This window comes from Nestor notabilis, unplaced genomic scaffold (assembly GCF_000696875.1).
Source record: "Nestor notabilis isolate BGI_N333 unplaced genomic scaffold, ASM69687v1 scaffold200, whole genome shotgun sequence".
Taxonomy (NCBI): domain Eukaryota; kingdom Metazoa; phylum Chordata; class Aves; order Psittaciformes; family Psittacidae; genus Nestor; species Nestor notabilis.
The window spans coordinates 22,234-44,644 of NW_009912214.1; the positions used below are offsets into that span (position 1 = coordinate 22,234).

At 38.9% G+C, this 22,411-nt stretch overlaps 1 protein-coding gene across 1 annotated transcript in view; it reads right to left on the reverse strand.

The window, feature by feature from the left end:
* Positions 1–22,411, reverse strand: part of CUBN (cubilin (intrinsic factor-cobalamin receptor)) — a 141,955-nt gene that overhangs the window by 17,068 nt on the left and 102,476 nt on the right. Inside the window, 9 exon segments of the mRNA XM_010018236.1 lie at positions 99–316; positions 1,201–1,330; positions 3,610–3,810; positions 10,313–10,462; positions 11,993–12,149; positions 14,448–14,635; positions 17,320–17,545; positions 19,394–19,515; positions 20,365–20,514. Coding sequence (XP_010016538.1) covers positions 99–316; positions 1,201–1,330; positions 3,610–3,810; positions 10,313–10,462; positions 11,993–12,149; positions 14,448–14,635; positions 17,320–17,545; positions 19,394–19,515; positions 20,365–20,514 — 1,542 coding nt within the window.

A 22,411-nucleotide genomic window follows, 5' to 3' on the forward strand; every position in this document is an offset into this window, starting at 1 on the left:
TCTGTTTCCAGCACCCCTAGCGAGGGAGACCATAACCACTCCTCACCAAATCTACTTACCCGCAGATTCTTGGGTTTAGAGTCTCATAATACTCTTACCTAAGGTCTCCCTGAAAGATGCTTTCCATCCCCTGTCTGCTCCGAAGAAGTCAGTGTTAAATACCAGGAATAAGTTATTACTGGAGCTTGTAATATTCGGAGGCAGCGTGGAGCCACAGAATTTCCCGAGGAGAGGAGCATGGGTGTCTGAGCCATCATATACAGCCACATAGTCTTTGTAGCAAGAGGGAGATATTTCAAGCTGGAAGCTGTTGAATCTGTAAAATACATTTAGAGCTTTAGGTATCACATTTTTATTACTATTCCTATGTTATGTGTAGTTTTAGTGTTTGAGGAAAGGTCCAAGTAATAGTAATAGCCAAAGCCATACACAGACAAAACATTTATCTTCAGGAATGAGCAAGCAGAACTACTAACTTCATGGCAAAATATTCCAGTCAACCAGCCTCAAAGAAATTGTAACCCTCACCCACGGGGCCTCTTGCAAGGCAAGCTGTCAGTATACTTCAGCTTTCTGTGAAGCAGCGGATCTCTCCTGTGCAAACATACCCTCTCTCACTTCTACAGATTGCTCAGGCTGCAATTCCTTGGGCACGTGTGTGGCATATAAAATGCAGGCTCAGAGTGGCAGACCAGCTGGGTCTTCCACTGAGTTGGGAAATGTTCTCTTAATTCACAATCAGCATATATATGACAGAAGAATGTACCCAAGAACTTTCTCAGTGGCAAGATTTTGTGGCAGCCTCATCCTTCTTTTAGGCAAGACGGCACACTCAGGAGTATACTCTTTCTGGGTGGGTATTTGCTCGGGCTATTAAGTGAGCACCTGCCTTCTAAAAGAATTTTTTTTTTTTTAGATAAACTCACAGGAGTCTCATAACTCCTCAAAGACTGGCTGAATCCTCTTGATAACCAGAGTGGGAAGTTAAAATTGTGGTGATTTGCACATAACAAGTTACAGAGAAAGATGTAAGGGAGTCTGAGGTTAATAAAGATTCCTTCAGTAGCCATTTATCATTCTAGTGCTGCTTTCCCCTTGGAAAACGAAAGACAGAGAGAAAACTTTCAGTAATTGCTCTCTTTAATTGGAATCAGAGACCTCCCTTTCCCCTTGATGACAATCTGAACTTGGATTACGTACTTGAGGGCCACTACTTTGTTGTTTCCAACTGTGATGTAGTATGAACAGTTCATGTTGTTGTGATAATCAAGAACTGAATGGGCTGGACTGCTGATAACACCAACAGAGCCATTGAAAATGCCACCACAAGCTGTAGGGGAAACAGAAAAAAGAGTGATTAGTTTCTGGATTCTAGCTTGGTCCTAATGCTCTTATTTCTCGCAGAAGTTTTACTGTAAGGAATGGAAAGCCCTTAATAGATTAGGAGCAGTCTTCACTGCCATGCCTAGAACTGGTAAACATGAAAATGTCTATCAGATTGTGCTTTGCAGTGCAAAACCAGTCAGTATCAACGCAACAGGCTGTTACTTGTCTATACCAAATAACAACAGCTCCTTGGTGCAGTAAACGGCTGAGCCTGATTTCAAGCGTGCTGCAGTAGAACCAGGGAACAGCGGGACGGGGTGGGTGCCCTATGTAGCAGCGTGAGTGACGTGCGTCTGGAGTAGCTCTGCACCTGTTCTAGCTTGCCATGAGAAACCTGGCTGATATGTGGCAAAGACATTCCTTCATCCAAACCCTGGCCCCATAGAAGTCTCTGAAAGTTTGGCAGGGACACAGAAGCAGTCACATCTGCACTCATAGCCCTGCTCCTGACTTTTCTGGAATAACTGTATGCAAAGCCTCATCACCTTTCCACCTCCCAGCAGTGCTGGGGCAGTTGCCCTGTGCAGAAAAGCAGAGAGGAGTCCTCAGGTATCACTAACCCTGGCGGCTGTTCCCCACCTCACCTTGTGCTGGGACTTGCTAGCAATGTGGTGGCTGAGTTGGCGGACTGCATACTTGCTCTCTGGCTGAGGAGCAAGTTAAACTCTACAGCCGTGAGCTAAAGGGACTGCTTGGCTTCTCTGGGTTTCACACCATGGATGCTGACAAGGCCAGGATGTGGCTAATATTTGTTCCCAGCTTCAGTGCTTGAGGGAACAAAAACTATTTTAAAACCAACTCTAATCGCCATTGTTAGCTTCAGCCTTTATTTTCTAATCTTAAGTTAGGAAAAAACGTTTCTCTGTGTCCTGTTGATAAATAGCTCAAAGCCACACACAGCTTTTCATGCTTTAAAGAACATGCCATTGCTCAAGCCACCACCTTAACAAAGGGAGTCCCATACAGGGTGCTGCTGGATACAGCTCCTCAGCCGCACTCAGGCTGGTGGCCTGGAGCACTGGCAGATAAAGGACAGGAGCCGGGAGGATAAAGAATCAGCATTATTCTACACTAGGAGGGGGAAGCATTTTCCGTTATTTTTTTCAGCAAACAATACAACTAGAGGGAAGAAGAATGTTAATTGCTAGAATCTGCTTTGTATACAACAACAAGCTAATAAAGCTGCAGTCATCTTTCTTAAATGTCAGAAGTCACAAGTCAGATGGCAGCAACAGTCTTGAGTGTGTTATGAAGACCTTTTCCATGAGTAACTGCACATTGTCATTACTCAGAGCTGTTCCCTCTGTCTTATCTGTATAGGCCATTCATTTTGTGTAAAGAATTTGGCCTTATGCTTTTTGCTGTGGCTTTGAACATGAGGAATGCATTAAGGGAAATACCAAAGCTAAGAACTCACACTTTTCTCTGCAGTTAGAAAACTATGCTTGCAAAAATCCAAGGACTGTCTCTACAAGTTAAACCCAGAAAATACTAAAATTGCTTTTGAAAAGAAAATCTTTTGAGGTATTTATATTAGTGCAGATGTAAATTCTAAACTCAGTTGGAAACTTCTTTTTCTAATACATATTTCCTCTTTAAAACAAACGGATCTCATGTGAATGACAAAAGGTTTTGGTGAAAATGTTTATCAAACAATAAAAGTATGTCTAGGTGCCAATTTTTGTTTACACTAATACCTAGCACTGCAAAAGGGTCATCAAATGGAGGCATGCATCTTAGTCCATTTAAAGATCTTGCTCTGCTTCCCATGTTGTATAATGTAGTTTTAGCATAATTAAGATTCAGACCACTCTCCTGTATGTGATAAAATCTTTTATTTGAACCAGTTAAATAAACTGGTGATGTTTCCCCTTAAACATTGTAAAAAATCCAACACAAACCAAACAAAAACCAAAACAAACAAAAAACCCCTGCCAAAATGGGTAGCTTTTTTTTTTTACAGCAAAGGGAAAGTGTTTCAGTTCCTGACTTGGTCATATGTAGTGTCTTGGAATTGTGAGGTACCACATTAGTCAGTGACAACATGCACCAAGCAGTCCCATGCCCTGGTCCTGAGGGCTCTTCCAGGCAAATGCACAGGGAATATGAACCACCTTTATCCATGTACGGTATTCCCAAAATGAGGTACAATGTTTCCTACACTGAACCGTTATCCAGCTGGAATATTTCGACTGTCTAAAGCACAGGGCAGTGGCTACTCACCAATTGCTCTGTATCTTGCCTGGAATCCAAAGCCTGCAATGTGAGAGTCGGTGTAGAAGTTGAGCAGCATAGGTCCAAAGACACTGACTGGGGCAGGGAGCTCATTACCACAGAGCGTGATGAGAGGATGTGAGGTAACCCTCGTCCCACTGAAGATGCTTAATCCATCATAAAGACAAATTCTGCTCAAGAGTGCTGGGGCTGCATGGACAGATAATGCAGAAGTATTAGCAGCATATTTTGCAAGTGAAAAGTTTACTGAGCTGCAATTATCTAGACCTTACAGAGGAAAACAATTAAATTTTATATTAGTTTCCATTCCAGTAACGGAATCTCATTTACCCGCTAAGGAAGCAAATGTCAACTTTTAACATGTAAAAAAACCTGATGTAGAAAAAGGCAAAGAGACCTTGTACACAAGACATCAGACTGGTCTCATTCAAGAGATCCTATCATCTGGAAAAGGTTCCAGGCCCCTTGAGTTCATGACTGTTCATCGGTGAGTGAACACCACCTATGAGGAGATGAGAGTATTTAAAAAAAGCCTGGATCTCCTCTGCAAATCAAAGCAATGCACCTTTTTTGTTACAGGCGGCCATATACCAGGTATTTCTTTCCCCTAATGTAGAAGTCATCACTCAGTGCAGGGAATTTAAATTATTAAGAGTGAGAATTTGGAAAAACTAAAAAAAAATATAGTCCACACACTAACTTGTTTCAGAGCTGACTTCTTTCTCTCTAAATTCCCTCAAACTTTGTAGTAACTAAACCCAGATTCTTCAGCTTGACTTAAATGACAAGAAAAATGTAAAATTAATCTTGTGGTTTGCCAATGAAATGCTGTAACTGTGTCAGTCAGTGGAGATTTGGAGATAAATGAGCAACAGCAAAAAAAACCCCAATGATTTTCAAGAATAATCTGCTTTAGGGGCAAATCTGTGCAGATATTAGGGTGAGTGCAAAGCTCCCCATTCAGAAGCACTAAGAAACAGAAATGGGCAATGTAGTATTTTACTATTTTTTTCCACGCTGTTTTTTAGTTTCTCATTTGCAGTTAGTTAGATTTCTGGAGGAATGAGCCATCCTCTCCAACTCCCTGCCCTATCTTCCTGACTTTCTAGCCACCTCACAATTTGCAGCCAGATTCGACTGAGATGAGAGGTCTCAAATGTATTGAGTTCATATAATTTTCATGAAGGTCAGTAGCTGACTTAGCGTGCCAGAGGGATGTCCCCAGAGAAGGACAATCTCTGCTTTCAGTGCAAGGGCTGTGAGTTCAGGCAGAGACCTGCTGAGCACCAGCCACCAGCACCCTGAGAGCTCAAAGCCATGTCACCACCTCCCTCCCCAGCTGAGAGCCATAAGCATGGGCGAAGCTGGTGGTACTCAGGGTGGTACCACCAAAGGATGTATGGTGAGAGCTAGAGAGGTTTGGTCTCATGTAGGAGCAAGAAGAGAGCCGCACGGGTTATGCAAGAAAGCTGGATTAATGCTGTCAGTGAAAGACATAGCACATCTACTGAAAAATGACCTTCATTAGTTGTTATGCTTTTAGAACAACTTGATGTTTTCTTTATCATTTACAAGCATAATGGAAGCTGGGGTGGCATATGTTTATGAAGGTTAAGATATCATGTTTAGCGACCTGTTAGCAATGATGGGGCAGTTACTTAAACTGCAAAGGATTACTAGGGAATTATCTAACAGGAGAGACGCTGAGCCTACTGTTGCAGCAGAGTGATTCCTGTAGATTATCCAGTCAAAACAAGCTGTTTCCTAGTTTTGTAGGAAACAGGATGACTCCTTCTGAACAGGATGACAAATAGGCATGAAGTGATAATTTTGTTTTACAAGAACAACAGAGTGATCCCAGCAATCAGATATATTTTAGATCCTCTCTGGAGGTTTAATTCCTTCCCTCTTAATTAAGACAATGTATTCTAACATGCTTTACAATTATGCTAATATGGAAATATGGTGCTTGTCTGACTCTAGTAAGAGTATCTAAGCTGAAAACAACCAGCCATGTCAGATAGCTGCTTGCATGGTTAATAAATTAATTAATTAAAAATATTCTTTGTGTCCTACCTGATTATGAAAATAATGTGATACAATGGGAAAACATAATCAATTTTAGAATAAAAAAAAATGGAGACAAGTGCAATTTACAAATAGAAAAGATCAGAGAAAGCAAAAAATGTTGCAGAGAAAGGCATAAAGTGAAAGGTATTTCTCAGCAAAGCAGTGGTCCACAATACCAGTCACAAGTTGTTTTGAACAGCTGCACTGGAAAGAATAAGATAGTTGAAGTTGTGAGCAAAAGGCTTGATTTCTAGCTTTAAATCCTCATTGTTTGCTCCAATATTATTTATGACCTGGCAGGACTGATGGTTGTTTGATCTCTAACCTTTAACTCATTCTATTGTTTTCACTTTCCTTAATTTCTCACCATACTGAATACATTACTCTGTAAATAACCCCCAGACTCAGGTTCCTCTATTCGATCTCCTCTGGTTGTACTTCCAGTCTCTACACATAGTCAGCACATCATCAGCAGTTCTCCTCTGTGGTCCACTTCCCTCCTCCAGGCCTCTTCCTCTTCAGACTAAAATCTTATTTATGGCTCTCAACAAAACCATACAAGAGCTTTTTTCTCCCCTCAAATCTTCCCTTGCATCTTCTTTCTTTACAGCCTCATCACTTTGCCTGCCCTCATTAGATGCATGCTTACAATTTGGATCTCTCTAGGTCTTCTTATCCATGCCAGATGTAAATATTGTCAAGTGTTTCCAGTTACTATCTTTTAGATAAACTCTTTGCTACCCTTTCATGTATCTATGACTTTCACCCAAGAAATAGTGATTTTTCTAACATGGATACTGTACAATTTGTTCCTCTAGCCTTGACAATGTTTCTTCCAAATAGTGTTGGAGAGATCAATTATTATTTAGCCTGACATTATGAACATATCCCTCTGTCTTTGAACTGCTGAGTGTATTTTCTTGCAAGGCCTTTTGTTATCTATCTACACTCTTTATCATCTCTCAGTGCCATTCAGCATTGATACATCGACTCCTGCCTCCAAAGTTCATATGATAAGAGCTTAAGTTGTCCTTACATTACATTCAGAAATAGACCTTTGTGTTATCTCCTTTACATTTAGCAGAAATCTCTTCTTAGTCTCATCATTATAAAATCATTTATTGATACGGTGCCTACACAAAAACTTGGTTGAATTTGGCCCGCTAACTATCTGATCATTAATAACAGTTGTCCTCTTTCCATCTTTCTGTCTATAGACATAGATTCTGTTTCATTTGATATTGAGGCAGAACCTGTGGGTTTTTTTAAAATCTGTAAAATTTAGAATAATAAGGTTTTTAATACGGTTTTGTTTCACAACTGTAGCTTCTGGTATAAATGATAATACAATTAGTAGTTACTAATGTAGGAGAAGTATTCTGCAGATATATACTCCTGTGCAATATACTGTGCAATACAGCTCCATAGCAGAAGATAGATAGCATTTTGAAAGCAAGGGATTACAAGTCTTTCATATATGTATGTATATATACCCTCTTCAAAATAATCTATTGCTAAACCTGTCTATTTTCTGAATTGCCTACTAACAACTGAGAAAGCAGATAGAGGAGACTCCAAAATGAAGCAGTGACCCTATCCCAGACTGCAAAATTACAGCTGCATGTTAAGGGGAAAAAAAAAAAAAGGATAAATAAGTTACTAAAACATTTTCCAGGTCAGCATGGTACCAACACTGTGCAGTTATTTTGTATGGACAGAGTATAAATACTACAGCATATTAAAAGCAGATATTGCAGACATATCCCCTAATTTTCCATTATTTGGAACTCAGACTCTGTTGGATGTTATACTTATACTTGAAGTGTATTACAGCCATTTAATAATACAGTACTTTAGCTGTTCTAAAGGTGTATTTGTAGGGATGTTCCTCTGAATAAAGCTTAAGAACAAAAGATGGATGTGATTAATCATTTCTTGGATAGTAAGTCTACTGAGATAGGTAAGGTTTTTTTACTAATTCTGGTATATTTGTGTAGACCTTTGATACAAGGAGGGTGACAGATGGAAAGTGACATTTATCACTGTCACAGAAGTCGTGCTGAGAAAATAAACCCATCCACATTTATTTGGTTATTTATAAAACAACCAAACAAACAGTGCAGGTGGTACTACAAGAGAAAAGTGGCAACCAATGCAAATTCATAAAGCAGTCAAATCAAAAGTAGGAGATAAATCTAGATAGATGATAACCTAAATTAGACGTGTATTTTCAGGGTCTCAAAGTCAGATAAAAACAATTTTTCTACCTACCAGGAAGCAGCCAACTTAGATTAAATTTTGATCACAACATTTAAAAAATGCATTTTCCTCCATTTCTCTCTTGTTCTCGTACTTGCTATATTTAGTGTTTAATACATATTTGATATTTAGTACATGCATGTTATGTTCATTTGGTTCCAGATACTGACATTGTGTCACTCCTGTGGGCCAACTGCCTCGTTTGAAGTCATTCTTTATAATTAGAGCAGGTATCTCATCATACTTGAAAACATAACCACTCTACAGCAGAGATCTGTGACATGAAGTCATACAATTTGGTACCAATGTGTCACTGTACTATAGCCAATTACCTTCTGCCTTCTAATTCTCTGGAAAAGATCTCTGAACCAGTTAAGGGCAATGAGATGTATGCCTTGAAGGCATCATTTTAGATACTTCATTACATTACTAAACAACCATGGGAAAAAAAATTGATTTCTTTTGAGAGGTCAAATAGGTAGTAATTGGACATGTAGCTGAACTTTAAAAACCCAATTCAGAACAACTGTACTAGTACGGTTAAAATTTTCAAGGCCATACCCAGCAACAATCTAAGCAGGTACAATGCTTTGTTGCATATAGAATAGCTAGAAATGTTTTTAACAGATGCTGCCAAACATTGTCCTGCTTTTGCAAAAGAACTAAGGGAATTCACTCCGGAAACCCTTAGACACATGTGCTAAACATATTCAGTGGGACTGCTGAATAAGTTTTCAGTTCTGCATGACAATTTGTAAGATCATAAAATCATAGAATTGTTTAGTTTGAAAAAGACCTTTAAGGTCATCAAGTCCAATCATTAACCTAGCCCTGCCAAGTCCACCACTAAATGCTGTTGCTAAGCACCACATCTACACATCTTTTAAATACCTCCAGAGACAGTGACTCAACCACTTCCCTGGGAAGCCTGTTCCAACACTTGACAGCTCTTTCGGTGATGAAATTTTCCCTAACATCCTATCTAAACGTCCCCTGGCTCAACTGATCATACTTCCTTTTTTATAACCAGATGTCCTTTAGCTCATATTCAGAGTTATTTTCTTTCATGTGACTAAGGACTTATAGTTTGTGTAGCCAAGGAAGTCTATAACTATAAACGAGCAAATTGACCTGCAAGAAGTAGAATATTTTTAGTACTTATTTAGCTCTATGTTTATTATTATGTCTGTATCACTCTTCGCTTCACCCTTCTTTAAAATAAAAGCTTGAATCCATTTATAAATTAACTGAGTGCACAAACAGAATATAGTTCAATAATGTACTCATAGAGGTGTCAAAACTGGCATAATCTGATTCAATGTAATATTTAGTCTGTCTACTGAGTAATAATGTCCTCTACATGAAGAAATTCTGTGGTTTACATTTCATTTAAAAAAATAATTCTTAAAGTAGCAGTTTTTATTAGGGGATGAAAAAAATGTTTCAGATAAAATCATAGTAAAATCAAATCTTTTTCTCAGACCTAAATTAAGTTTGAACTAGAATACTTTTAAATTAAAAACAGTTTGAAAACAGAAAAAGAAAATAGAAGCAGCCTATTTTCTGACGTTAGTGTTTGGTCTGAAGAAAAATTCGAATTACACACCCTGTCTTAGTAAAAATTACTCAAAAATCTCTTTGTCTAGGTGACTTCAAGGGAACAAAGTTAAGATGGCCTCAAAATATGAGATGCCATCCAAGTAGTTTGGACATGCTGATTCTCTGTGTTATCAATGCATCTCCACCAGTAAAAATTTGATCCTATCAAAGTAGGCAAAGTTTTATCATTCACACCAATGAGACCAGGATATTATACCTGTTATTTCTTGGCTAAATGCTTCTGTGTTTTCAAATCTCAAGAGGGGCTTTTGTTCATGGGCATATATGGGGTAACAACTTCTATATGTTCTCACTTACTGTGGTCTTTCACCTAGTTTCATATTTTTATGTTTGTACATCCTTGCAAAACACCTGAGTATATTTATATCCATGTTATCTGTTATGGAAGCAGAAGCATTGAAAAGCAAAACAGCTGTAAGATTGAAAAGATTGCAAGACTCAGTGGTAAAAAAAAGGTGGAATAAAGACCAAAATTGGCCACAGCCACTCTTATACTCTAACAACATGGCAAATTCACAATTTCATTTTTGCAAGATACTCAGTCAGTGAAATCTATCTTCACTCTTCGGTGACACAAAACTGACCCCTGGAAACTATCTCTGTAAATGTTTGTCTGTAATGATTTTCACAATGGACCAGCAAATTTATCCACTAACCATTTTCCATGATAGAAGACTTGTATTGTTTTCATGTGAGAAGTTACACTTCATAGTACCTACTGAAATTAGGAAGAACCGCTTACCTTCCAAGTGGAAAGTCTCAAACTCCAGGATGACCAGTGACTGTGGTCCCTGATCTATGATATAACTGCAGTTCAAGTTGTTATCATACTGACTAGGGTAGTTAGGAGAGACAATATGACCTGCAGGGCTGGTGAAATTTACTCCACATCCTGCAAACAGAAATAAATAAGAGACAGTTAGAATCCAGGTGATAACATCATTTCAGTTTTGTAGTGATAAAAACAATAATGTACACAAGGACCTCAGCAATTCTTAAGAGGCTGGTCAAAAAAACAGGGAGAGTAGTATATATCATGGTAGCAAAACAAGTCTTATGAACACGTAGAGCAGTGGTTTTGGGAAATGCAGGACCTTCCTATCTACAGCCTCACGTGGTGTCTTGGATAAGAGCAGGCCATAGCCCCTCAGCCCACTGGCCAGAAGGACACAGCACTGCTGTTCTTACAGGTTTGGTGCCTGCACATTTCAAAATGCCTTAGTAATTCACAAATATACCTGAATTGGATAGGGGGTTATTGGGGCACATGAGCATTTTAGCCTCATTTGAAAATGTCTACGTTAGCCCAAGTGCTACCATTCTTGATTCACGCCTAACAGCTGCGAGGATGAAGTCTGCTGTGGAGCCATCTCATCTGGGTTGTTTTGCTACATGCAGAGGAAGGAAAGGTTTGCCTTTCTTAAACTTCTCAAGCACACATAACTGTGTTTTTTCATGGAGCTCCTTCTGATCCTAATGACTTGTATGGCCTTGGGGTTTCTCTTTATTTTAAAATACAGGTTTAAAAGAGTGCAGTGCACAGTGAAATGCTGGTATAATATTAGAAGCAGGCATATGAAGCCTGTCGTTGTCTCCACTAAAAGGTTATTAGCTGTTACTGACAACATTAGTGCAGACATTATAAAAACAAAAGCAGCTTCAGTTCAGAATTCTGTATACTTCAGTAGTGTCTTCTTCTAAGCACCTAATTTCTTACTGTCTTAATCTGAATCCAGTGAAGGGAAAGTGGTTTCATTTGGCAACATCATACAAAAAAACCCAAACAGCTGATGGCAATTGAGCACTACCTCCTAAACTTCTGGTGGGTTTGACTGTCACAAAGCACATGCCACGGTTAAAGAATTGGAGAGGCCCACCCAAGAAAAGCCACTTGAGCTACATGAAATGCAAATTCAACAAGACAAAGCAAAACAAAGGCCAGAGCAGGTAGTGAAGAGTCACTTCTCCTGCGAGCAGTTTATGTGGTGGGCATGGGCTACCCCACGCACAGCAGAAATTACAGCAGTTTCAGCATGTTCCTTGAAAAGAAGAAGAGGGAAAAAATCTCAAGGAGGAGCAGATCCTTTTCCTTTTTAAGAAGATTATAGCTTTAGTTTCCAAGCAGTTTAACTACAGAGAAGAGAATTCTTAAAATTTAAAGCCTTTTAATTTCTTTTCGGTGCACTGAAAAGGCAAAGCTAGCTACAAATAACTACAAAGTTATAGCTGCATGGATGGGCTTTGGCAAATCCAACACTGGAGCACACAGTAGCTCCACTGCATTTGGTAAGGAAATTCTTGATTTCAAAAACTGGGCAGAGGCTTCAATGCCTTTTTGGACTGAGGTCTGAATTGCTACACACAAATCAAACTAATCCAGAATGGACTAATAAAGCACCCATCTGGCTTTAATATTACTTACTGCTTGTGAAAGATGCTGAGAAACCTGGCCCCGGAGCATCCTGAGACTGAAATACTGTAGTTATCACATTGTTTGGAGCAACAACAGGATCAGGAGCTGAACTTCCACATCCTGTGGTTAACAAAGCTGCTTTTTCTTCATAATTTCCTCTCCACACCTGACAAACCCAGATGGAAATGGTTTAGTGCTTTCAAAGCCCATATAGTTTGTGGGAACCCGCTAGGAACTGCATATGCAATTGTTCTTTCCATAGACTTTCAATAGATTCATCTCATACTGAATCTTAGAGATCTAAATTGGAGCTAGTCACTCTCCATTTACTCTGCAGTCAGTGGAGACAAAGGAGGGTTCTCCAAGTAGTGAATCACAGGGAATAGCAGATTGCCAGAGATCTCTGAAGGTCATCTGGAGGTTATTTGCTTTAACCACTGCTGATAGCAGAGCCAACATAGATCAGGTCCAGAGAACCAGAGAAAAACATTTTATGCGGATAATTATCTACCCCCATTTTGCCTCTGCTCACTTATCTCCATATGTTCTATGAATGAACATCCATGTATACAATGAATTATTAAATGCAATCCTTGTATTATTCATAAGTCAATAAAAAACAAAGCTGTCATGCTAGGGTAATATAGAGGCTCAGACCAGAAGATCTGGTTCCTTAATATCTAGTCTTGCTAATCAAAACTTATTCCCACTTTTATTATGTTGCATTTAGTTATTGAATGACAAATACCAACTAATGTAGAGGGTTAACAAAATAATTCACAAAAAAATATAAAGAAAAATACATGTTTTGTGGCGTTTTTTAGTATTACTTCAACTGTACCAATAGTCAATTTAAGTTCAATCAAACTATGCATTCAAGAAGCACATGCAAGTTTAGGTAGGTATTGAAAAGAAACCCTCTTCAGGTAATTACTTAAACGTGTACTTGAGGCTCCCAGTTTAAGCACTGGATTTCAACGCATATAAAGTGAAACATAGGCATGAATGCTTGATGTTTCTAAGTGCTTAAATAATTTCCTGAATCAGGATGTTTATTGCCAAGCATTTAAAATGTCTGTTTTAAAAAAAAAAGAAAAAAATATTTAGTCTAATAATAAATCTATTTGGTTTTGAACAGTGTTTTACTGGTAATGTATATTAAATATATATTAAAACCAAATAATATTTGTTTCTTAAAATAATGTGTTAGAAAGAAGTCTAGTGGAACTAGAACAATCACATGAAATTGTAATTGCCTTAAGAAACATTCTAGAAAGGGTTAGCCAAGGGTTATTTTGTAAGTGTAGGCATATGAATCACCTCGTTCATCTGGTCAGGTGTTTGAGGCAATGGATGCTCAAAGGATTAATATAAACAGTCTATGGCCTGGCCAAGATTTTGCAAAGTCACTATTGATTTTGGATTCCTCTTTTTTGGCTGCTCAGCTTGGAATGTGTGGAAGAAACTTACACGTGTTTCATGCTTTTTCATATCCAGACACCTTCATACAGCTCAAATCGGGCATCCAGAAATGGAGGTGGACATCACCAATATTTTCAGATTTTTCTCCATGCACAAAATCTCCAGTTGACATAGTTTGACCATGCCATTTAGGACAGTTTAGAAATTTGAAATTACAGCACCTTTACTGGGTGGCATTAAAACTTTCATATTAGTGAAATTTACTGTAACATATTACATCAATTAATCAATGGAGCAGGCTATGAAAAGGCAAATCAAACAATATTCTTTTCAACAGCCTTAAAAAATTAGTGTAACTGTGGTTTGTCAGTTAGTAGGTACAGATTAAGATGTATAGCTGCTCAAGTCTTCCTACATGTTGTCAAATTATGTTTGCCCTTTATTTCAAGTGGGAGTTGTACTGCTGGGGAAAAAATGAGCACAAAACCACTGAACATATGCCAAATGCCTGAGAAAAAAATTACACTGAAAAATTCAAAGCATGTCCATTCCATTGTATTGCTTTGAAAACAAGCGCCTCTTGACAACCTATGAAAGATAAGAAAGCTATCTTTGTTTTTTGAACTAAAAAAAGGAGGATTAGTGCAACTTGGACAGTTTATACACTTCTAAAGAAGTTTTGTAGAAATATAGAATGAAATTCCTGGGTTTTTTTACTCACGAGAATAATTGAAGGGTCTTTTCATTACACTGTATATTTCTTGGTTATGAGATCATATGTAATTTTTTCATATTTTTCATTTTCGGAGCAGCATGTAGGGTGATGAGACACTGCTGGAGGTGGAACTTCAAGAACTGATAAAAATTTAAATATATAAAAGCCAGTTCTCCAGGCAAACAGAAAATTGATGGTATTTGTACAATTACTTCAGTTTATGTTTTGTGCCTTGCCAATCCTAACCATGATAATTGCAAAACAGGATTCTGGAAATATGACTTCTTAAAGCATTGCTCTGCTGATCTAATGCCAACATTATTGTACCTTCACATAACTGCTCTGGCAGCTCCCATTGCTATCCGGAATCTGGAAGTTATTGTGGAAGTTCATCTCCAAGTGTTTGCTTTCATGTGTAATGATGGTCCATGTGCATCTGGTGTTCATGGGAAAGTTTTGAGGCCAATGAGGAGACTTGATCATGCCATTATCTGAATGGATGATTCCACCACATCCTGCAAAAAATAGCAACAGGTGGGAGAAAAGTTCAAATATTTCCTGATGGAAATGCTGCTTGCTTCTGTGGCTGCAGGAGTGAGAGGGGAAAGCCCCAACACCCATTCAAACTGCATTTGCCCTCTTCTAATTAATTTTCCTTCTCCTTACCAGTTCATACCCTTTTGTTTTGGTCCATCTATATACTCCTGACAGTTAGAAGTGAGTATTGCTTAGAAAGAGAGAGTAACGGTCAGAAATACATTAATAAGCAGCTTCTCCCAAGACTGTGCAGGTTCCTTCCCACACCCCACAGCATGCACATCATGACTGAAAGCATTCAGAAAAGCACCCTAGGGAAAAAAACCCTCCATCTACTGCTGAATTCTTTCTATTCTCGCTCTGCAACATGCAAATATTGCAGTTCCACATGTGAATCTACTCAAGCTACATCCGTTTACGCAGGGTGAAACGGTGACTTCTCCTCCAGCCCAGGCAGCCTTATGGATTTCAATGGAATTACAGAGAGGGCTGAAAAACATGCCTTTAAAAATTGTTAACAGATTCATTTATAAAGAGGCAATAGCTGGTTATGTCTCTGTGGCAGCTCATGTTCTTATATACAATATGTTTAGTTAAAGTATGTTTAGTTAATTTGAAGCATACATGCAAAAATCATGCCAAGAATACTAGGTCTATGCACAGAGTACTAGCAACCCATTGTTATTTCAGAGGTGATGTAATAAAAGGATGAGTAAAGAGCAAAAAGAGGTTTGTAACATTTACTTTTTTCTTTTTTTTTTTTTTTGCCTCTTCTCTAAAAAAATAGGTATTAGCTTTTAAAGAAAGATTATTTTTTGTTCTTCTATGTTAGAGGTGCCAGTTGTGTTTAGAAAGATGTAAGGCCATGTTTTGGTCACACATACAGAATGTAAATCCAGAGATTCTCATTGGACAAATGAGAAGAAAGCTGAGGAAAGGAAGCCAGGTACATAAAAAAAAGAAATCTCCTTTTCACAGAAAGTATGATGGCTATGCACACTGCATATGTATGGTAATGTCTACTGCATCACTGAGGAGTGGCCCTCCTTGTACATGAAATCTCAGTGACAACAGGGCATAGCGTCAAAACCTGCTTAAGTGACAGTGTATATTCATGCAACCACAGACTACTGATATGTTTAAGAAAGACACTCTACCAACTGGCTGTGATAATACTGCTAGGTCACTGACTGATGGAAAGCCGATCAACATCAGCCAGGTTTGCAGGTGGAGGTGACAGTAGGGAACACATTGCCAGCTCATTACTGAGTATAGGAAGGCAAAGTGAATTTTGCCCTGCCACCAGCCAGCATGTCTACACTTGCATTTAGCCACCTGAATGACAGTGTGCAATAGGTGAGCCACCTTTTCCTTTTTTGCTTGTTTGTTTGGGTTTTTTAATCCAGAGAGATGGTAATTCCAACAGAAGGAAGGTAGCTTTTGATAATATACCAATTAAATCCTGCGTGTGTACCGCCTTCAAAAGTGCACCAACATCTCCAGTAAAGTGGAATAGTTTTAGGCTGTTGTCACATGTGCTCTTTGAGAAGTTCTGTCTGCCTCTCTGTTTTAAAACTAGCCTCTTTGTAGTTTTAAGTGTTTAAACCAAATCAAACTGTGAAACAATTGTTATTCAAGAAATGAAATGCCTCATAGTCACTGACAATAGATACCACTGCTGGGAGGATAATGGGCATGGTATCAATTTACAGACATCAAGAAACAGCCAGTGGGAGGCTTAAAAAGTACAAAATCAGTCCAAATTTGGTTTCATTGTGTGAAATCAGACAACACTGGTTTAATACTTGACTTTTTTATTGCTGGCTTCTCTCAGAAATGCTGAAGATACTGGCATGTATTTCTTCTGTTCTTTAACACAAACTTAATTAAAATGGAGGAATCCTATTTCGTTGAGAGAGCCCTGAGGAGAAAGACTTAACAAGAAACTTAACAGGACCCAGCAGTGTGCATTTGCAGCCTGGAAAGCCAACCATGTGCTGGGCTGCATCACCAGCAGTGTGGCCAGCAGGTCGAGGGAGGCGATTCTCTACTCTGCTCTCGTGACACTCTACCTGCAGTACTGCATTCAGCTCTGGGGCCCCCGACACGAGAGGGATGTGGACCTGTTGGAGCAAGTCCAGAAAAGGACCACGAAGATGATATGAGGGCTGGAGCAGCTCTTGATGAAGACAGGCTGAGAGAGTTGGGATTGTTCAGCCTAGAGAAGAGAAGGCTCTGGGGACACCTTAGAGCAGCTTCCAGTGCCTGAAGGGGGCCCTATGAGAAATCTGGAGAGGAACTTTTTACAAGGGCTTGTAGTGATAGGACAAGGGGGATGGCTTTAAAATGAAAGAGGGGAGATTTAGATTAGATATTAGGAAAAAAATATTCACTATGAGAGTGGTAAGACACTGGAATGGGTTGCCCAGAGAAGCTATGGATGTCCCATCCCTGGAAGTGTTCAGGTTGGGTGGTTCTTTAAGCAACCTGATCTCATGGACGGTGTTCTTGCCCATGGCAGGGGGTTTGGAACTAGATGAGCTTTAAAGCCCCTTCCAAACCAAACCATTCTATGATTCTATGATTTTTGTGGTACAAAAGTGCTATATATTCATGATGTAATGCTAAATTAGACCTGACAAAATCAATATTTTTTTCTTACCTAGAGATTCTGCTGTCCATGTTGCATAAAAGCCACCTCCTTGAATTGAGTGGTCAGAGTTAAAGATGACAACTAGCTTGCTGGAACCAGACCGAATAGTCCCAGGGGATGTGTTTCCGCAATATTTTCCTATGACAGGAGACCCAGGAGATCCACCATTCAGGATAGTAACAGAGTCCCACTTACAAAGCGAATGATTTTCAACGTGGAAGGCTGTAAAAGTGAGCTGCAACACACACAAGCAACATTCAGGAGCTAACACTAGCCACACCAGTGTGAGGGTCTGTAGCCATCCTAGCACAACAATTTCTGGGTATGCTCAGAAATCTGACCCTCGCTTCACCTTGGTGCTTCCCTGTGAGTATTACTTGGCGTCTTGCCACTGTAAGTAATAGCAGCTACAGATACTTACCATGAAAACAGAAATGGAAGAGAAATGCACAGGTTCAAAACTGGCATTATTGAGACTTCACCAGATGTTTGAAGCTAAGTATGTGCTTCAAAATGGTCTTGAATATGCACAGGTGTTGAACCACTTTCCTGCTCTCAAGGCTTCTGGTCATGAAATCTGAAGTTGCAGATTGAAATATGAGTAGCTATGTAAGCAGAAAGCCTTGGATTTTTTTCTTCCTATTATTTTGAATCAGAATACTTTAACAGTTGCTAAAAATAATGGTAGTTTCCATTAAATGTGAGAGAAACAGTTGCATGTTTAGTTCCTGTGGGCCTTGATGCATCACATAAATAGGTTGGGCTGTGAAGGCAGTTTCTGACTCTATCTCCCACCCACACTGATGCTGCTTGTCCTTGGAGTGATATGCACATGGGTGGGATTTCCTGTTCAAAGATTTAGATTGCTGATTCAGTAGACTCCTGGATCTGTTGATATTGAAATATTGATGTACTGTAACGACTGCCTGGCCTTCTTGCAATAAGGTATTTTTTTACCAGTTCCAGCATTGGGATCTTTGTGGAAAAGTTTAGCAAATACATAGTACTTCTTCCTGTGTGTATTCATTTCCAAAAGAACTCTGCCTGAGGCAAAGACCAAATACAAATTTAGCTCAAACGGTTTAAGTCTAGAACTTCACCAGCAGCTGAAACTGCCAGCTTATACTGGAAAAGGTTAGTCTGCCTTCACTGAGGGGCTGCTATTCAGTCCTTTTAAACCATAAATCTACTTCCTTCTGATTCTGATTAAGATTAGTTCTGCTTTAAACAAGTCTGTGGATTAAGTAGAAATTTTGTGTTCTACTAAAATAATCCTGTATTCCCTGAAATAAGTACTCAAGCAATGGTCAGAATATCATGCAGAAAAATTAAGACTATAGGTTTGCATTTCGAAGAAATACCTTTGTAGTTGTAAATAAAGAAAACACAATAGGGAAATTAGTGAAAGACATTACATACAAAAATCTGCAGTAAGTTTTTACAAAATTGCTTTTCAGATATTTTTCTGACCTGAACCACAAATATCATTGATTGGACCTGTTCTCCCAGGGATCAGTCAAATAATTCACTGAGTGAAGTTTAGCACTGTTTGGTCATAAAGGTGCTTAAACTGGTCTCAGTTTGGCTCAAGAAAAGAGCACCTCAGGCAGCCTATTAATAGTTATTGCGAAATAAGAATAGCATCTCATTGATTTAATTTGTACCAGCAATCATATCATCTTCCAGACTAACCATTAAGGCACAAAAGTAACTTTCTAGTGGCTTGAACTTTTCTGCAGATATGAAAAGCTTTCAGCTGCATCTTAATTCATAGTGAGATTATCCCTGCATATCTAATAACATCAGTTATTTTAGTTTCCTAAACATAGAAAGTAATTGTTTAAAGGAGAAGTTGGTGCTATGCTTTGAGGTCAAGTTAGACCAGGATCCTTCTCCTATTCAAAAAGCACAATTTAGTTTGGTTGTGTTATCTTTGTTTCCCTGTCTTTCTTAGGTAAGGCCAACGGAGACACATTTAATTCCTCCACATTTCTGATTTTCTGAATTGCCTCAGACACGTTCGTCAAGACTCAGAGGGTGCTTCTCACACTGGCACACACAGTCATGACATGGTGTTACTCACCGTGATGGTTTCACCTTCAGGGGCTTCCAACAACCAGGAACAGCGATTCAGATTGCTGTAAGGCTCTGGGTAGTTAGGGCTTGAGATAACTCCACTTTCACCTGACTGTATACCTCCACAGGCTGAAGAAAAAAAAGTAACATTTAAATACCTTTTAGGAACTGAAGACTGTAATCAAGTAAGTGGAAGATGATCCAGCTTGTGACAGTACTAAAATAACTTTAGGTTGGACTAATATAGGCAAGGATGGGAAAATCCAAGTTTTAAAATCTTAATCATTGAATAGTGAGTAAACAGATACAATGACCTTGAAACTTTGCATTTATTCTGATACTTGATATAGCTCTGCAAAATCTTTGCCAGCTGACACAACTGCCTCTTCCACCTTATCTCCTATTTATTTATCTCAGACTCCTAAGCAAACTAGTGCCATTCTTGGACGAACACAGTCAAGTCTAAAACTTGCTCATGTGTCTAGATAAGCACCAAGACTAAATTCAGCTGTGACAGGAAGAACAGTTGTGCTGGCATGTAAATGGCAAAGTGGTATAATTTGCACTGATAAGGCTTTAAGTGGATTTCAAAAATGAGTGCAAAGGTTCAAGCAGCAGAATGCATTTCAGCCATGCTAGCACTCTGGAGGCCTATTTGAAGTAAGTCAGACTTGGCTGGTGTTACCTGTTACATCCCTGTTCCCAAGAGCAACCAGCTGTTCTAAGTGTTGCACTGCTTTGCAAAAACTCAAACGCAGTTCAGGGAATGGGAACAGTGAGGCAGAAAATAAATCTGAAAGTTCAATTTCTAGCATATGTTTGCTTTAGATGGATATAAATAGTGGCAGACACTGTAACTTTTGAGGAACTCTTTGACAGTTGAGCCCATAGTGTTTAATCTCAGTATCACCGTATGAATGGCAACATTCCTCAGAAGTGCCTCAGTCAGCAAAGGCCACAGCCTATCAAGCCATTTACCTTCAAATGTGTAATGGGCCAAGAATCCTTTATCTTCTGTGTTTTCATCACTTATAAAGTGTATCCAGATCTGGGGGGCAGCTATGACTAGTGGCACAGATGGTGCAGCCTGGCCGCAGAGTCTGGCTATTAGCTCTCCATCAGCATCCCCTGAGTAAAGAAAGAAAACAAAAATACACTTTTTTTAATCCTAAAGGAGCTACAATAACTCAAAGGAATAGACAGGGCAAACATGCATTTCATTTTGGTTTGGCAAGAGAAGTACAGAGAAAAGTACATATCACACTTAATAACAGATTGTTACGGGTATAGGTAGAGTGCTGCAGTTCCTTGCTGGGATCTAAATCTCAACAACAAGGAAATTCTCTCAAAGCTGTAGTAATGATCCTTTTAGTATCTTGGGCTTCTCTCCCTTCACTGCCACCCTGCACACTTTTATTTTGTATGACCCATCAGACTCAAACCCACAGAAAGTGCCCCAAAATGTCTGCAATTTTGGGGCAGAACAGTGGGAAGAAATGCCCTGAAGACCTGATCACATGGAAGCTTATTAAGCCTATGTGTTTTTGACATCCTCTTTAAAATCAACAGGGATTTTAAGTTTTCTACCACATAGGCATGTTATAGGGATTCATATCCATGAACAAGCTGTCATTGCTGTATTAATAGTGGGCGTCTCTTTCCTAGGGAGCTCAACATACCGCCAGCATTTTCTCAAATCATTGAAACCTAAAAGGAAAACACAACATAGACCATTGCACATCTGTGACACTGAATGTTTGCTCATGTCAGTGTAATGTCTTATCCGTCACATTAGTAGAAGTATCAGTTTCTCTTTATTACTGAGATATTCTCAGGAGAAGGAAAATAATCCTAACAGCATTCCTCATGATATGCAGGCAATGCCATTCCTAGATATGTTTCTCTAATAAAAGCATTCTGCTGGTCTTAAAAGTCTCTGTTTAAAAGCAACTCCTAGGTCCACACAGAGTGGCAGGCTGTTCTTGTGAACAAGGCACTGGAGCAAGAAGGAGAAACTTGGGGTGCTCTTCAGTTATTCCAGTTAATGTGGCTGAGTAAATTCATCTTTCTGTCATATACAGTGACATAGCCACCTTTTGAAATGCCTTGAAGCACAGAGATAAAAGGTGACATATAATAAAATTCTATTAATGTAAATTACACAGAGAAATGCTAAAACCTGCCTTGTTAACATGCTCTAAAAATGATAGTGAGCTGTACAAGCAGAAGACATTCATGATAAATTATGGTTTGGAATAATAATAACTACATTGAGCGTTAGAATGTGAAGAGAACTTTTTCTTTTCTATACTTCTTATGAGGTGATTGACTATGTGACAGACGTGACCCAGGTCACTTAGTCTCTACAGTGTGAAAAGTGACACCAATCACTGCTTTCATGAGTGGCCAGATGGCCAGAGATGGAGACTGTTGATAAACAGAAAATGTAAAATGTAAGATTGTGCTGTAAAATTTGGTTCAAACTGAAAGGAATGGTCTGAAAGGCAAAACCAAGAGCCTTCCACAGAAGTCAAAAGTTAGAAGTACATTTCACTGCAGCAATATGCTAAACTGTATTAAGATTTACAGACTACATGCACATGCCTGATAAATCCTTACCCTAAGAAACTGGAAATATTTATCTATCCAGATTAAACATTTCTCAGCGAATACACAGTCAGTTCTGACTTCTTTTTTTTTTTCCCCCATTCAGTACCATGAAGTGTGTTGCATTGGTAACTCAGAAGAATTTTACACATCTCAGCTTCCTTTGGGGTCTCCTAGGTAACTTACCATTGAATTGGACCATTCCCCAAATCCACATCTGTTTTGATGAGAGACTTAAACAGCATCTGCCTGAATTTAGCAATATTATGCACTATTATCATCTCAGTGCTCATTAAATATTACTTGTCAGCATACAGAGATGAGTTAGAGCATTCTGCCTTTGACATGAGACTGATTGTGGAACTGAAGGTCTGTTATTATGGCCAAAATGAACATTACTATTTAGATAACAAAACTG